Consider the following 17310-nt stretch of genomic DNA (forward strand, 5'->3'; position numbering starts at 1 on the left):
CACACACCGCGCCATGAGGCCGCAGCCCGGCGGCCCCGGCCCGGCCCCGGCGGCGCCGCGCGTGGGCGGCGCCTGCGTGTGAAAAAGCCGCGGGGCGCCGGGCGGGGGTTTCCGCGGGGAGCGGCGGCCTGCGCGGGCGGGTACGTGATTTGGAGGTTTCTCTCCGCTTTGCTGGGCGCTGCGGCGGGGCACCCGCGCGCTTCCTGTTTCTCGCACTGTTTGTATTTTAAGACCCGTCTGCTCCCGCGTGGAAAGCACGGCTGGTGGGGAGGGGGCTTTCAAACGGTGTAACCGAACCGGCACGCAGCGTTCAAACCAAGCTCAGCTCGGGTAGTGGGTTTGTTCAGGGGCGTACTGAAAACGTGAGTAAGGCTCTTGCGTGGACCGGCTGACGCAGTACCAAACACSAATATTCTTTCTGGCTACAGTAGAAGTCTGTTTTGGAAAGATGCCAAGTGATGGTAAAGATTTGGGCAGGAAGCTAGGTTCTGTGGTAACTCAATGTACATTTGTAAGCCCTCTAGCTCTTAAAGCTAACGATGCTGTGTATTCTGGAGTCTGTGCAATTGATAGAGTACAGCTTCTGCATTTCCATTGGGTCAGGCAAGAGAGATTGTATAGATGAATATTCCTTGGTTTAAATAGTGCTAATGTGAAGATTGCTGAAAGCTGGTTAAGTCAAGCCCCTCACCATGGAGGGGTGTGGTGAGGTGTGGGACTCAGAAGGCACTGACCTGCCTTGATGTCCAGGTGGCACTTGGTTACTGATAGCATTCCTCAGAGGTCAATACAGCGATACAGCAAAACTTGACCAGACAACACTGAGCAACCTGATCTARGTTTGAAGTTAAGCCCTGTTTTGGTCCAGGGATTGGATTAGAGACATGCTGGGGTCAGTTTCAACCTAAATTATTCTGTGATTCTGTGCCACAAGGTGTTGAAGAACAGCCTCCCCAAGGTGTCTTTCAGGGAGCACCAGAAATCAGCTACACCTGTGTCATGGTGAATAGTGGAGGACAACTGCATAGAGCAGATGATACGATCTGCAAGAGGAATGAGCAATGTTAGATAGGTTTCTTGCTTTCCTAATTTTGTTTTATAATGCGTATGTTCCATAGAGACTGCACAAACACACTATCTACTTCCCAAAAAATCAAATAAATGCAGGTCATTCTCAGGGAACACACTTAATGTTTTCCTGTACAGCTCAGTGAACAGAACTGCGAATGTAATCCCTGTTCTGTCGTCTTTCCTTATTTTCACCAAGGAGTAGGTTGTAAGGAAGGGTGAAAGAAAGAAATAATAGGAGAACTTTTTAAAGTATTTTGTTTTGAATTTCCAATCTGTGTAATAGYAATCCTCTCATATATCAGAAATGGGTTATAGAAGGCCTTTGRTGGTGTATCTCATATGTGACCATATGTATCACATATGATCAATCATATGTGTCTAGTCTATATATGACCTTATTTCAGAGTTTCACTATTAGGCATTGTCTTCTAGCATGTCAAGTTTTYTACCATGGACCTCATTCTGCCTTACATTTGCAGTGTGCAGATGAACATAATGTAACAACTGAGCTAAAAGCACTCACACTTCCAGTACAGAAGCGGTCAAACAGGGGTGGAGCTTGTGGTGATTTAACATTTCAATTTGTTTGCTGCTGAGCTCCAGAGAGAAGATATGTAGCTGGGGAGAGGTGCTGCTGCAAAGAGTAAACAACAGCCCAATCTGTATATTACAGATTATTTCCTATTCTGAGTTTGGAACTGGCTACAAATGGGAGCTGATTAGCATTTCAAGATCCATCTTCATGCATAAAGTCCTTCATGCAGAAAGAAGCAAGATAATCCCAATCATTTTTCTTCTGTAAGACTTTTTTTTACTGAAGTCTCCATATTTTCAAAAAAAGGTGAGGAGAAAGGAAAAACTGCCTGGGAAGCTAATTGCTGAGTAAGGAGGGATGATGGGGCCAAAGCTAACTGAATCAAAAGAAAAAAAAAATAGTACAAAAGATGAAAGTGCAAACTGTCTTAAAGAATAGACTGGTAACAGAATATGTTCTGCGGTAACGTATGTAATGGATAGCATGAAGAATAACACAATAATTCAGGTTGAAAGGAATCACAAGTTGCCTCTAGTCTGACCTCCTACTTAAGTCAGGATCAGCTATAAGATCAGACCAGGCTGCTCAGGGCTTTATGCAGTTAAGTCTTGAAAACTGTTGAGGATAGAGACTGCACAACCTCTCTGGCAACCTGTCCCAATAGTTGAGTCTTCATGCTGAAGAAGTTTTTCCATATATCATCTTGTTCTCCCACCATAAACTGCTGTGAAGATCCTGGCTTTGTCTTTCTGATGGCTTCATAGGTATCAAAGGCTGCTATTAAGCCTCCCCAGAGCCCTCTCTTCCCTGGTCTAAACCAGCCCATTTCTTTTAGCCTCTTTTTATAGGACAAGTGCCCCAGCCACTGGTCATTTTGGTGGCCCTATACTGAACTTGCTCCAATTTATCAACATAGTCAAATGTATTTATCAGTGTGTCAAATACTATGGAATTTCTTCTCAGACAGCAGGTATTGAGATGAGACCAAAGACTGAGAGAATAGCTTGGATCATTCATTGTCTTGCTAATACTGAGAAATAACCTGGAGCAGATTGGGAAGCAGAAGGAAGGCTCCTTATGTTATTTAAATAATACTACTGGAGTAGGATAGGATTAGTCTCTTCTGTTCTAAATTTCTGTTGCACCTTTCACCCTGAAGCAGCATTTTGCAACTATTTCACAAATTCCTGCATACATGATAGAAATCATGACATTTACCCATCTCAGTTCAGAAAGAAGCAGTGTATTTGTCATGTGGCATGGCTCACAACCTAGTAAGGCCATGCAGTTATGTATGTCTTGAAGCAAAGCATAACATGGGCTCATTTGGAGATCTCTCTCCACAGTCACATGGTATGTGTGCAGGTTTCTCATCTAGTATGGAAAAATAGCTGTAGAAGATGGAACGAATACACTGTAGTCAGTATACCTCCTTGTTCTCCTGCTTTCATCTCCTCCATAGCCTGGGAACAGGCTATGTATTTCAGAGGATGGCAGAGAACTAGCAGGAGACGGGGCCAGAAAGAGTGCGTATTTTCCATCTCACCAGGTCTAGGAAGATGTTTCCYCTGAAAGTTAATATTGAGGCTGATTTGGGACTGTGAAACTAGCCTTGCAAACTGGGAGACTTCCAAAAGCAGCTGCAGCCAAGGAAGCTGGGTTGCACTGTTGTATGGCATGATTGCAGCCAAAGAAATAAGGGATGGCAGATTGGGAGACCACATTGGGTGCCAGATCTTAAAGGATCCATAAAGATCATGGGAAGAAGATACTGGGAAATCTATCCAGAAGTATACGTTCATGGCAATAAAAAACTTCAACTTCCAAGGCAACATTTGTCTAAAACCTGTAAAAACAGACAAAATGGCAAAGAACTCTTTCCCCCCCAMCCAGTGTGGGGTTTCCTCTTGGGGAAATACCTGGATTTGGGTATTTTTCCTATTCTGCAACAAATCCAGTTTTTYAAATAAGTGCCTGATAAAAGTTTCTGCTGGCTTCCTGGAGAGCCTACTGAATGTCAAATACTAAATCAAACATACTTTTYGTTGTAGATGAGGCTCTTGGCACTCTTGGCACTTGTTTGTCTCCAAGGTCCCACATCTTTAGTGTTCTGTATAATACAATTCTTTGTATAGCCTTAGTCTGCTGAAGGGTTTCTCTAGAAGGTACAAATAATTATAGTCTGCTTCTTACCRCTTCTGTTTGAGAAGAAAAACTGAGTTTTCTGCATGATCACCTCAGCTGCAGTAAACAATGTTATGTTTATTGTAAAACAACTACAAATTCTAAGACTGAATTTGCACCAACACACATACTTGAATGCATCAAAGTGCTCTTGGAAGAACTTTCAGCTCAGGGTGGCTGTTAGTGTGAGAGACACTATTTTATACCATTATCTTGTTTTTAACACTGCTTCTTACCCATCAGTTGACAACAGTCACGTAAGGGCTTTTTACTACTTTAAAACTCTAGGAACTGTTAAAACTCTGAGAGTTATATCTGAGACAAGGAGAAGGTCTCTTCCCTTTTTCACTCCCTCTGCAAAATTCCTACACTTGGACATCACAGCGGGTGTGTATTTTCCAACTTCTCTACTGTTGTACCTTACTAACATCTTTGGGATTTGTTAAACATCTTTCAAGAGAAGTGATAACCAGGGATTACCTCTTACAACTGCAGCTGTCAGTTGCAGCATGCGATTCCACAGACTGCAACAGAATTATTTTTCAATTCAGATTAAATAAAGAATCAAAGCTACCACACTAGAGCACTGAGCTACACATTTATGACGAAGCACGCTAATTCTTTTCTTGCCAGGGCTCAGTATTAGGCTGCCTTCTTTGGAGACCCTGGGAGAGAGCTGGTTGGATTTTTAATCTAAATTATGCCYGTTGAGTTTGCACAAGTCGATTCAAAAATGGTACAATACTGCTCCAAAATTGAAAGAAAACACCTATGTTCACTCTATGATGGAACATGAAAACAGCCAAAAAAMCGGAAAGAGTATCCGACACATGTACTGTAGACTTACATAAGTTATGCTGCATTCAAATGAATGCTTACTGGTTTTGTCTTTGTTATTTCCAATCATACTTATAGGGTGAATATCTGGTTTTAAAAGACTAACAGAAATTATTAAAGCCAGACATCTGAAGTATGTTCAGGGGGTTGTTCTGCCACTGGGGATGGTTACTGATCTATGTGTAACTTTTCCTCTTTCTCCTCAGTTAATACCTACACCAGCAAGATATTTTATGACATCCCTCTTTCCTTCTCTCCCAACTCCCCCCAAAAATGTTAATACCAAAATGTTAGTCTGTTAGTACCAAAACCAGTTTTTGTTCTCAACCATGAGGAGATTAACACTCRCTATTTGCAGGTGGAGTGTGGAGGAAAGATGGACCTGTTTTCTTTGCATCATTTGGTGAGAACATTTGTATAAAAGAAAAAAAAAMCTTTTAATTAGGAAAAAGTACCATTCTTGTAGAGGAACTATTTCTGAACTAATATGGAAATGATCCTCTGGGAAAGCAAGAGCTAGATGGTGTAACACTTAATAATTCTTGTAAAGCTATTTGCTTRGTTCACAAAGTAGAGAGCTCTGACTATTTTCCTGTTACCCTTAACCTGGCCCCATTTTTCATTTTGGAAACAGTTTCCAAAATCCAGAAGAATCACACAGCCCTTATTGTGCATTAGGTTCAAGCCAAACAACATTTGGTTTTGCTCTGCTGAAGCACATAGCACAAGCATTTAGCTTCCAAGTTGTAAARTCTATCCATAGCCCAGAGATGACAAAGAATAGTTGGAGTATAAACTCGATACTGTTTCAGATCAGCAGACACCATTTGTATATTCCATTAAGCTTCAGTCAGCAAGTGGTACTGAGCACACCCATCATCTAACTAAGCAGCCATCTGGTATTTCCAAACCACCAAAGCATCTGTGAAAAAATGCAACTAGAAAAAAGAAAATCAATCCCCAAAGCCATGCAGCGCTCAGTAAATGTAACTACTGAGCATTGAACTACTCAGGCGGGTGCTGCTGAGCGCGTGAGGAACTGGAACGTGTGTCTACTGAACATGCAGCAATATCTTCACCTGTCCTGTCTCATGCTCCTGTGAGGCCAGAGCTAGCTAGCACTCAGGTGTACGTCACAGTTTCTTTTCTTTTTGAAAGACCATTTTCTACTAAATAATAATTTTAAATCTGTTCAGATGGTGCAAGGAATTTGCCTCTTAATACGGATTAAGGTTAAAAAGATTAAGCAGGTTACTGGAAGCAGGTTGGACAGGGATGAGGGAACAAAATCTTTGACCGGAAAGCTACGGCAGGATGCACCGTATCTGTGTAAACCATGTRGGAACGGTTGAGCATTTCTTGCAGCTATCACTTCTCTATAAATTCAGCCTGCCCCTTACAAGCTACAAAGATATGTTGTTGAAAAGGTGCAATTAAGAGTGAGGAAAAAACATTTTCAAGTAACAATGGGATTTTGATAGCGTGAACACCTAAATGGAAAATGTCTAGTTTCTTAGAAAGCTTATGATGGAAAAACAATTTTATGCCTTTTTTTTGCAAAAATATTTGGAGTAGTATTTGATATTTCTTGATACCTCTTTGTCTCTCATATATATGTATATATGCAAACATGCATATGTATATATGCATACACATTTTATACACACACTTTTTTAATACAAATACAGTCAAAGTTTTGGTTTTCAGCTCAAAATGATTAAGATTCTGTTTTTTGAAAGAAAGAATAAGAAACATATTTCTGTGTTCTCTAAATGTTAGGTAAGTATCTCAGCATGAAGTGACTCCCCACAGCTATATTTTGCTCCACTGAACACATGCAAAGTACAGTTTTTCTTCTTTTGCTTAGGCTTTTAGAAGGTATTAGAGTAACTTACTGATATCAAAACTTTAAATCTGCTACAGTAATGGGTCGGCAGGTAAGACTGTCAAGCCATCCGGTCTTCCAAAGAATATTCTCCTCAGRCTTCCCAAGGTCATGTTTCTGTTGTGACCTCTGCTTTCAGTGATCATTCGTGACACTCATTTGAGCATTCACTTGCAGAATGCTAAGGTAAAGGGTTTTTGACTGCCTGTGAGAATTAAGTATGAAGACTTAGTCCTTAAACCTTAATTTAAATGTCAGGAGAGACTTAGTTGTCCAGAGTATTAGTCTCTAAAGTTAAACACAGATGCACAAAAGAAATATTTTGATTCTAAGTGTTTTTGATTAAAATACCACTTTGAAACTCTTGTTACTATAAAACAATCTGATACGCTTATGCTTCCACTTGCAGAGCAGTACTGGAAGTGATCAGGGCAAACTAACCAGTTTGGCTCTAGTTTGAATACGAAGAGGTTTTACCTCTCTAGACAGTGAAGAATACGCGAGGCTGATTAGCTAACAAACCCTTACGTCTTTCCCCTTAAAAATACTGTTTCAGCATCAAAAATCTATGAGTAAAAAGGGAAATAAAGGCACATRATTTTTTTTTTTGCCTTTCTCCCTTTGTCAGAGACTTCAACAACTTAAGTTTTGTGCAAGATCCGCTTGCTGCCTGCCCCCCACCAGGTATTATATTGCAGAGTGCACACAGCAGCAAGGTGTGAGTGATTGCCAGGGAGCTTACCAAGAGAAAAGGGAGGACTCTCTGGATGAAATAAAATGGGTAGAAAGGGGAAGATAGCAATGGTAGRATAAGGGTGTAAAGGTCAGAGCATGGTGAGAGAAGACATTCAGAGTATTAGAAAGAGGAAAGGATCTCAAGAGCCTGAAGCCAAATGGAAAAGAACAGAGGAAGAGAAAAAAGAATGAGAGTGCTACAGAACAGGCGGAAAACTACAGCAGGCAGGTGAAATCTTCCAAACCCAGGGTGCTCTRTCATCAGAGGGAGCATCACGAGTTTACCCTTCTAAGTGGAGATGGACACTTCAAATTTTACACACCATTAACATGCACTGGAGAAATACCTTGACCTATTTTTGTATTAGAGTATGGAATAYCCTTCCCCTTTTCCATTAAGTTTAGAGGCAGAGGCATACATTTGCCAGCTTTTCAGGGTATTTCCATTCTTCAAAGAACTTTGCATATTTGTTGAATAAAGACAATAAATTACTGTTCAAGGGTTTAATCTTTGGAGTAAATGGATTTAATACAAGAAAGTACCAAACTGCTAAGAGAAGATGCCATAAAACTGAAATGAACTTTAAATAAGTTAGCTATTAAAGACATATCGTACAAGGGGACTTTTTTAGTCCCATTGTCCACATTAGGCCATTATCCACATTTAGGCATATGCGTTTGATGGAAATGCRTTTGATGGAAATAGCTACAACTGTGTCCCTTCCTGCTTTTTACTTTTTTCTTTTGCTTTTTCTCGGCACGTGGTTTTTCCACCGTTACTTCTGCACAAAGACGTCTTCTGTTCATCCTGAACATTTTTAAAAATGCAGAATTTTATGTGACTGCTTTTTTGCCTCACAATTATGCTGTGAATTTTACAAAAATTTATTTTCTTTTTTGATAATTTATTGTCAAAAGCAGGARTGGAGTTCATGGAAAAGAGTAAACATCCATGTTTAAATAGTGTCTATTGTAGCCTTTATGCTCTTCTGCTACCAGACTAAAGCCAGGTATAAATCTTCAGCCTAACAGCACACTCCTTGAAATAAATTTAATAYGAAGGTGAAATCAAGAAGGTAGCAGATATTTTTTGGTGTAAACTGCTATGCTATTACAAACTTCATTATGAACAGGCAACAGTGATGATCTTGAAAGGTCTCAGGTTCCTAACACTTATTTACTAGCTGTTTGTACTTCATCACTCCCCTGTCTTGAAACTGCAGTTACTCTAATCTTTCAGAGCCAAAGCCTATCTTTTTAACTCAGCTTTATTCAAACAAAATTCTCACTGCTGCCATGAAGACAGATCAAGCTTGGCCTAAGTCATCTGCAAATACTTTCGCTATTTGAGTTGCACATTCAYGGAGTTTTAAATTCCAGGAAAATCAGGCCTTGCCAAGCGTACTAGACAGTCCAGAAAAATATAAGTGAATGAAAACATGCTGCATTTTGAATATATAAAATGTGTTATTGGCATTGCAATTTCAGAGAATCGAAGTGAAACCAAGTAAAAAATCCCATATAGAGGCAATGTTATAAAAATAATCAGTGCTTCTGTGCACAGACAGCTTGGTTCTGTCGGGATGGGGATGCTGATCTAAGAAGTGAATATCATTTCAAGAGAGAAAAAATACAAATCTCTGCTCCCTCTGCCACTCTGTCCCCCATATGTTGCTCTGATAGGTTGTTATCAGTGTCAAGGTTTTTCTAATTACTTGAATACTCTTCCAGTATTAAAACTGAAAATACCTACCAGAGGTGTCAATTCTGGAAGATACAGCCCATCAGATCAGCAGAGTTTATTAAAAATAAAACCTAAGAGAGGAGAACACCGTTTCTTAAAGCAGCTAAATTTAAATTTACAGTTTAATTGTACCTACTTATTAAAAGAAAAACAGAGAGAAAAAGTAGGTTCACATCACTTTCCAGCAGTCAAACTCAGGCTCACTGAGCAGCATCAGCTCAGCTTCAGCTAACAGACACCAATATGCAACTAATACTCCAGATACATTTTACATGGATGGAAATGCCCCATGCAACAGTATGCACAGCACCATGACTAYGTAGCTATCTGCAAAAAAACACGAGGAGTCCTGAGGACTTCAGGTTGAACACGAATCAGAAGTGTGTCCTTGCAGTGGTGAAGGCTAACTGCCAGCGAGGTTGTGTTCATCAAAGTGTACTGAGTAAGTCAAGAGAAGTGATTAGTCTCTKCACTTGTGAGGGTGCAGCTGGAATAATGTGCCCAATTTTGGACCCCCCACTGCAAGAAAGATACTGACCAGAGATAGTCCAGCAGAGAACCACGAAGGTAGCTTGGGAGCTGGTAGATATGGCATCAGAGGAGAGACGGCTGAGTTTGTTCAGTGTGGAGAAGAGAAGAGAAGGCTAAGGGGGAGCTAACTGCTGTCTTCAACTAAAGGGTTATAAAGAAGATGAAGCCAGATTTCGKAGAGGTGCACAGTGAAAGGATGGGAGGCAATGGTTATAAGTTGCAGCAAGGGAAATTCCAACTGGATATAATAAAAAATATTCATAAAGCAAGTAGTTAAGTACTGGAACAGGTTGGCAAGAAAGGCAGTGGAATCCTCATTCTTGGAGCTATTTAAAAACTCAAGTGGACAAGGTCCTGAGCGACCAGATTTAAATTTGAAGTCAGCCATGCTCTTGTTAGGAGGTTGGACTCTTGTCAAGACCCCCAGAAGTTGCTTCCAAGCTAAATTTTTTCTCCGTGTCTGTGCAACTCAAGTAGCCTGCTACAGCAAAGGACTATTCTCCTCCCTCTGAGAAGGCCTCAGAGAGGCTGAACCTGTATGATTTTTTCTTTGGAGTAACAGAGCTGTTTCACCAATCATCCTACACTATTATTCAGGTGACTGGAAGCTGAGATTGTTAATGTGGAAAAGTTTTGTTGAGGAACTGGGTCTTTTATCCTGCAGAGCCAGAGCCGGCAGACTCTGTTCACCGTGGGGGACGCGAGTTCTGCAGCAATTCTGCAGAGTCTGCATGAGTTGGAAGGGGGGGGGGGATTTCTTCTCTCCCTTCTGAGATCTCTTTGCRTACAGCCTTGCTAGGCAGACTTGATGCGAAGGGCAGCATTTGGCCCATCTAGGAGAGTTTTGGGGTTCTAAAATGGATGTGTGAAGTAGCTAGGAATATTACTAATAACATGGCCAGGCATTTACTTGAAAGTAATAATGTCTGAGCACTGCCTACACTAAAAAAAAAACCAAAAAACAAAAAAAAAAAAAACCCAAAAAAAACAACAACAAAAAAAGTGCCCTTTACCTCTCCTTCCCCTGCCATCGATGAGAATATTTGATTCAAATATTCAAATTCTTCATAGTTCCTCTTTCCTGATATCCTTGCTACAAAAGCAAAGATTTACAATGAGGAAACAGGCACCATTGTCTTCCTTGTCCAGGGCAGCTTCTTAGGGCTCTGAGCATTTGCACAATCGAAATGATGTATGGGTTCTTTCTTTATGGTATTCCCCAGCTGTTCCTGGTTTACAAAGAGAAGTCTGGTCCTGTTACTGTGCAGACACTGTCACTAGAGCAAGCCCCACAGAGGGAGTTCACAGTGGGGTGCTTTGGCATTCACTGAAACGGGGAGAGCTCAGACCCGGTGGAAGGCTGCAGATASGCAGACACGGAGCTTATATGTATTCAAGTATTGTACACATATATGTGTGTGTGTGTGGTGCATACAGAATAAAAAGTAAACAGTACACACATTTCAATCAACCTATGCAAAAATATTTGTCTACTGCAACGCAGTCTAGAAGTACTTCATTTTTTCCCCCTTTCTGTTGTAACAACAGTTATAATTCTTCATCCCTTCTATCTTAGGATATTTCTTTTATGACTTTTTTTCCTTCGCTTCCGTAAAGTTTTTATATTATCTTCTTTTCTTCTTCATGTACACATTTCATTCTTGTCCTGATGCGTGCATTATGCAAACATGCTTCTTAGTCAGTAGGCCTTATTCTGCAAATATTATCTGCCTCTGTACAATGATTTCAGTGGGAGTTGTGGGTTTGTATGAACACAGTACAAAGACTAGTGCTACTCAGTGTTTATTCCTGTTTCTTAGGATTTTGTTTGGATTTTATCCCTGACTGTGGGCTTGAACTTAGAATTGCTGAAGCTAACAAGATCTTGCTATAGTAGAGTCTATCTTCATTTATTCTTTTTTAGATAAAATAAAACAGATACAGAAAACACATTATTAGAAAATTTAGGTTAAACTATTTTTTTACGAGCTTATCAAAGGTGTTCTGGTGTTTTCCTAGTACCAAGGGCAATATCTCATGTGAGAGCTCCGAGAGCAAATGTATATTTAAAGGTCTCACTGGGCTGGACAGTCCTGATGCTCTTCTGTAGTTTCACAGAGCTTTTAACAATTGGCTTAAAAGAGAGAAATGCCCAGTGGTTAAATGAGAGGAAGCACAGGAGTAGTCCTAATGAGATTCAGAAACCATGTCATCTCAGTGATACGTCAGCATTCAGCTCAAAGTATTATCAGGATGCAGAATTTTACTGAGTTTATTATTCTAACCTTAGTGGAATTATATGGCTGTGAACAGAAGCAACTCCAAGAGCTGGTGTCCTACTGAGATGCGTGTTTCTGCAGACACAGATGGGGAGAGATGTGAGCTGTGCAGTGTCCGAGCTGTGATCGTCACAGATATGTCATCCAGGCATTCATCCGCCAACAGGCAGTGCTGCAATGCTGCTTTTTATCCTTTGCATAGGTAAGCGCCTTTTGGGCTTTCTCACAAGCCATAGAGCCTCATGGGGAAATAAAGAGGGGCTTACATTCAGGTGCATCAAATAACCAGGCAGTAAATTGTTCTGATTGCTTAACTATGTGGTTTTGTGGAATACTGCGTATTCCAGGGTTTTGTAACTCTGTGGTTGTTTCCATTAGAAAAGAAGGACCCTGTGGTTTCCAGAGCTTTCTGCCTCACATCCTTCTCCAAAGGAGAACAAGAGGAAAAGTCAGAGGATGAGGTGCCATTTTCTGATGGGAAGCCAAATTTCAGAAGGAAAACCTTGACTCTTCCACTTGGATATGGATATGGATAACAACCCATAAGGCCTCCTATATCACTGGCAATATGACTATCTGCAACTTTATTATGCTACAGAGACACCTTCCTCTCTAACTGTCTTTAAAAGAAGAAAAGAAAATCTATTGGAGAAAGAGAGGGAGCTCCAAAACCCATTTTTTCTACTTTTCATCTCTGACAAGCTGGACACATGGCATACTGTATCCCTGAGTTACTGGTTAATGTCTGAAGGGGAAGGTATCCTTTCTCCTTAGCCCACAGATGTTTAGGAATTTTTCTCTTGTGAAGGGGAAGCAGTCACGTGCAGATGTTACATTCCTTTGTATTTCACCACAGAAGGTGATCATACTTTGAATGTTGCTTTTCATTGTGGAGTGCAAAATCTCCCGATATTTGAAGTGACCATAGCTTGCGGAATATTTAATAGCCATAGTGCCCCAGGTACATTACTCTTTCTAAGCTGCTTGATTATTTGGAATCTAAGATAGCAAGATAGATATGATGCTATCCCTGTAATAAAATCATTAAATTCTAGGTTATAGGTCCATCACTTGTTTTACTAATATCAAAATGACATTAAAGGAGAAAGTTCCATCTCACAATAGTGGTAAGAAAGAATGTGTTTGGATGCAGCACGTACATCTTCACTTAAAGGTCCATCAGAAAGGGAGTCAGAAGACAGAAGTAAAAAAAAATAGTTGCTTCTATAATTTGAAAGTGCTTTCAGTTTTAAATTAAAGCACTTTCATAAAAAATGAAGTGTTTCCATAAGTCTTTCCAGACACACAGAGAGATGTAAGTGGTACATTTCAGACCTGGCACAGCCCAGGACCTCAAGTAAATCCTAAAAGATCCAGTGTGTTTCCTAGTCTAAAAGCTGAACACCAGTCTTTTTCACTTTTATTCTGCACACTCCCAGCAAGACCAAGGCTCTGTGCAGGCACAAATACAGTCTTTTGCAGAATTCAAATCTGGTCATTAATTTTCACCTGGAACATGAGGGCTGAAGTATCTGCATGGTATTCATTAATGCTCTGAAACACATTCACTTTTCAGCTCCTAAAGGATTTTTAAATGATTTGTTTACTTTTGCTTGAGCTAACCAAACAGAAAAGCAGAAATTCCACTTCAGGCTGGCATGGAAATATATAATCTATTTCTGACTTTTCTTTAATTAGACAACTTTTAAACAAAAGTAGAAACTTTTCATTTTTGAAATATGGAAATAAAACAGGATTTTTATTTCCTTTATTTTTCTCACTTTCTCTTTTTATGCAGATACTGTTTAGTCATACCCAGGCTAAATTCACACGCAGTTTGAGACTGAGGCTTATAGCAAAACCTTCAATTGAAAAATTTCCCTTGGCCCTTAGAATCGTAGAATTGGTAAGGTTGGAAGGGACCTCTGGAGATCATCTAGTCCAACCCCCCTGCTCAAGCAGGGTCACCTAGAGCATGTTAGACAGGGCTGCAGCCAGGCGGGCCTTGAATATCTCCAGAGAAGGAGACTCCACAACCTCTCTGGGCAACCTGTTGCAGTGCTCTGTCACTCTCACAGGAAGAAATTCCCCCTCACGTTCAGACGGAACTGCCTGTGCTTCAATTTCTGCCCATTGCCTCTTGTCCTGTCACACGGGACAACTGAAAAGAGTTTGTCCCCGTCCCCTTGACACCCTCCCTTCAGGTACTTATAGGCATTGATAAGATCCCCCCCAGTCTTCTCTTCCTTAGTAATGACTTAGCTCTTTTATACATATGCCACTAGGTATCTGTGTTACCTCCTTTCATGCCCACACAAGATTTAAAATTCTTCCTTTCTTGTTAGACATCTCCTCTYCTGCAGAAGGAATTCTGGTTTCAAGCATAATTTCAAACAAGACAATGGTTCCCGTCCTTGGGACAGGCTGTTCAAGCTATAGGATCGTAGAAAGCCATTCATACCTATACTGGGCACAAACCGGAAATGAAGGATGCAATTTCTTGAGTGCCTTAGAAAGGACTTACTATCTAAAAGTCTTGGCTTTTCCATCTCAGCATTCCCTGGTAAGGAATTACTTTATCTGCTTCACATGTTGTGAAGTATATTGACCATGCAGAGTCAGCAATTCTTTTTGCAGTTTAGTTTGTAATCAGGAAAAATACAGAGCATTGATAATCACTTCCATAATGCTAATAATAATAATAACAGAAGGCAATCACTTACCCTATCACAATGCAAGAGATAGCAGTTCCCAAGAAAGCGTATGTTAAAATTGATCCTAGGTTACGAAAAAAATGTCTCTGCAGAGGAAAGTGAAAAAAAACCATTTTGTTAATAATAGAACAATAAAGCCAAATTGAAGAACTGCACCTAGAAGTTCCATTCCATCTATTCTTGCTTTGTTCTAGCCAATAGCTCAGAATAAAATGAAACAATATAGGCTGCAGAAGATGATACTTTTGAAAATATGATTTAATATGATTCATATTTTGCTGCTTGGAATGCCATTGAACTTCCCTCTTTTATATATGTAGCCAAATGCTCCAGTATCATAACACAAGTTCAGCTTGACAGTATCTGATGCAAGCATTACCGTAATCACATCCCTTGCATACACTAAGTCCACGATCGTATGAAACTCTGATAGGCTGCTGTCTACATGCTGTGTCACCAGGTTCAAAGTGGCCTCTTCTGACCACTGCAGTATGCCCAGATGTTACAAACGGCACAATCAAAGCTTCACACAGGTGCAAAACGGGAGCAGAATAAGGTCCGTTGTCTGTCATATTCTCCCGCTCTTTTAAGATTATTGCCATGCAATATAATTATTAACTGACTTTTCTGTGTCACTGGCCTGCTGGATCTACAAAGTAGCAATCACATTCACCTACTTCTGTAACATAATAAAGAAGCACATACCTTTTTTAAACTATATCCAGCATGAAATATAATGGGTGGCAGCAAAATGTTGAAGAAGATGGAAGGATCAAATGTCATCTGTCAGAAAGAAAAAAAAGAAAATGTAAGGAGAAATCAGCATTTCATTTGATAGGATAGCTTTTAATTGTACCTTCTTGTMAGGATTTATCTCAGTGTCAGCTTTAATGAGTCACACATAAACATCTGGAGGTCAGAATATTATTCAGTTATGAACGTGTATTTCCCTACTGCTTATATATATACATATATATATATATGTATATAATTCTACTTGAATGTTTAAAATATTAACTAGGAGGAAATTTGCCATGCGCTGGTCTAACCGGAACACCTACAAGTGATGCTACATCTGGCAGTAAGTACCTGCACTTCAGACCATGCAACTTGAGAGCCGTGGTTCAGACACAGGCTTCCTGTTCGTCTCAGGAAAGGCACAACCTTCTGCCTCAATTTCCTGCCCACAGAGTGGCAGTAACAGAAAATACCTGCACTACCAGAAGTCCAAAGTAATGTTTCTCTCAAACCATCTCTGTTATGTACCGATAGAGCCTGCTAATGTTGCTTAATGAGCTGCTGGTTATCAGCTAACAGTATATGCTTTCTTGCACTACTCCACGTGAGAAGTGTGCACATCTAGACCATCTTCATTCCTTCATGRTAAGTTAACCTAAAAGTAATCAAGAGTGCTAAGTTTCACTTCAAATTTTAACAGTAAAGAAAATCCATGKTGTTAGGTAATACAACTTGGACGAGACATACAATCAGGTCTACGCAACTGCCCGCACAAGCTCCTGTTGTTCTAAAGTTTCTCAATCAATCCACTGACTGGATTCTTTTCCCTCATAACACATCTAGTAAAATATAGTCTGTCCAGTCCAGTCCATCAGTTTAGACTGACTACAACAAAACAAGTTCTAGGCTTTCCACAGTAACTGGCTGTTTCTACTTGCTAACAAAATGTAAGTTTGCAAGGCRCAAATTGTCCTTTCCTGCAAAAGCACTTCCTGATGAAATTTGAAGTTCACAAATGGCATGAAGCCTTTTCGTCCAGATTTAAAGGTTTTGACACTTCTTTTAGAAGAGTTTATTCAATTTAAATGTTTTGTGATATGCTGAATTATTAGCAGCTCAACTGATTTACCAATAATATCCTTACTTAAGTGTGTGATGTGCTTAATTATTAGCAGATCAACTGATTTACTGATAATATCCTTACTAATGTGTTGTTTTTTCTATCTGTGCTGACATTGCAAGTCATATCGTCATAGCAATGAAACTGAAATATTTTCTTCCAGGAAATAACTGAGCTGCTATTTGCTTTCAGAACTGAGGGGATGTTATTCAGACTTGGAATATTCTTGGAATAGTCTCAAGATCCAGCTGAAGATCTGACATTATAAATACTTATGTAAGTATATTCTTATAATGTCAGATCCTCAGCTGGTATAAAGTGCTGTGAATTTGTTTACTTCAGAGAAACTACACCAGTACTAGTCAGAGAGCTAGTGAATTATTCCTCTTTCAGTGAAGTATGAAATCTGCATAATTTCTATGAAAAGCTGCTAGGTGAAGGATTTGAGCTCAATGTAATAGAGGATGTGCATATAATAAACAGTCTTTTGGAAACAAATTACATTTTTAAGAATTTTGGCCTAGATTATGTTCAGCATAAATCTGTTCTCAGAAGAGATAGTTAATATGTTCTTCACGTTCTCCTGGTGCATTTGCACTTGCATACAGAGGGAATTGATCTGTATGAGTCAGTAGCAGGCTCTGGGACTGTCCTTCAGCAAGCAACTGATGATAGAGAACGATTTAGCTCCATCGTCAGAAAGCAGCTGACTCTCCTTTCTTGTGTGTTCCAGGCATGAGAAGGGGATAAATGGTTGGCATAAAAGCCAGGCAAACCAACTTTATGCTAGCATAACTTTCCCTTAAATGGATGAAGACACCATGGTCTAAGTACAGTAGAAAAAGATCAAAACACAGTAGAAAATGTAAACCATTTCGGTCACCATATGTGATTCTGATTCCTGACTGCCATTGCAGGTATTGAGGTGTTGCAAAAC

General features: G+C 40.0%; 1 protein-coding gene across 1 annotated transcript in view; it reads right to left on the minus strand.

The window, feature by feature from the left end:
* The window catches only part of SLC9A9 (solute carrier family 9 member A9), a 208924-nt gene that overhangs the window by 179469 nt on the left and 12145 nt on the right, over nucleotides 1–17310 (minus strand). The window contains exons 3-4 of the mRNA XM_085298643.1: nucleotides 15221–15298; nucleotides 14525–14601 (exon numbers count right to left, since the gene is read on the minus strand). Of these exons, the coding sequence (XP_085154769.1) occupies nucleotides 14525–14601; nucleotides 15221–15298 (155 nt within the window). The remainder of the gene's footprint in view (nucleotides 1–14524; nucleotides 14602–15220; nucleotides 15299–17310) is intronic.

Source organism: Rhea americana, unplaced genomic scaffold (assembly GCF_003343005.1).
Source record: "Rhea americana isolate MKP2758 unplaced genomic scaffold, rheAme1 scaffold_14, whole genome shotgun sequence".
NCBI classification, from domain to species: Eukaryota; Metazoa; Chordata; class Aves; order Rheiformes; family Rheidae; genus Rhea; species Rhea americana.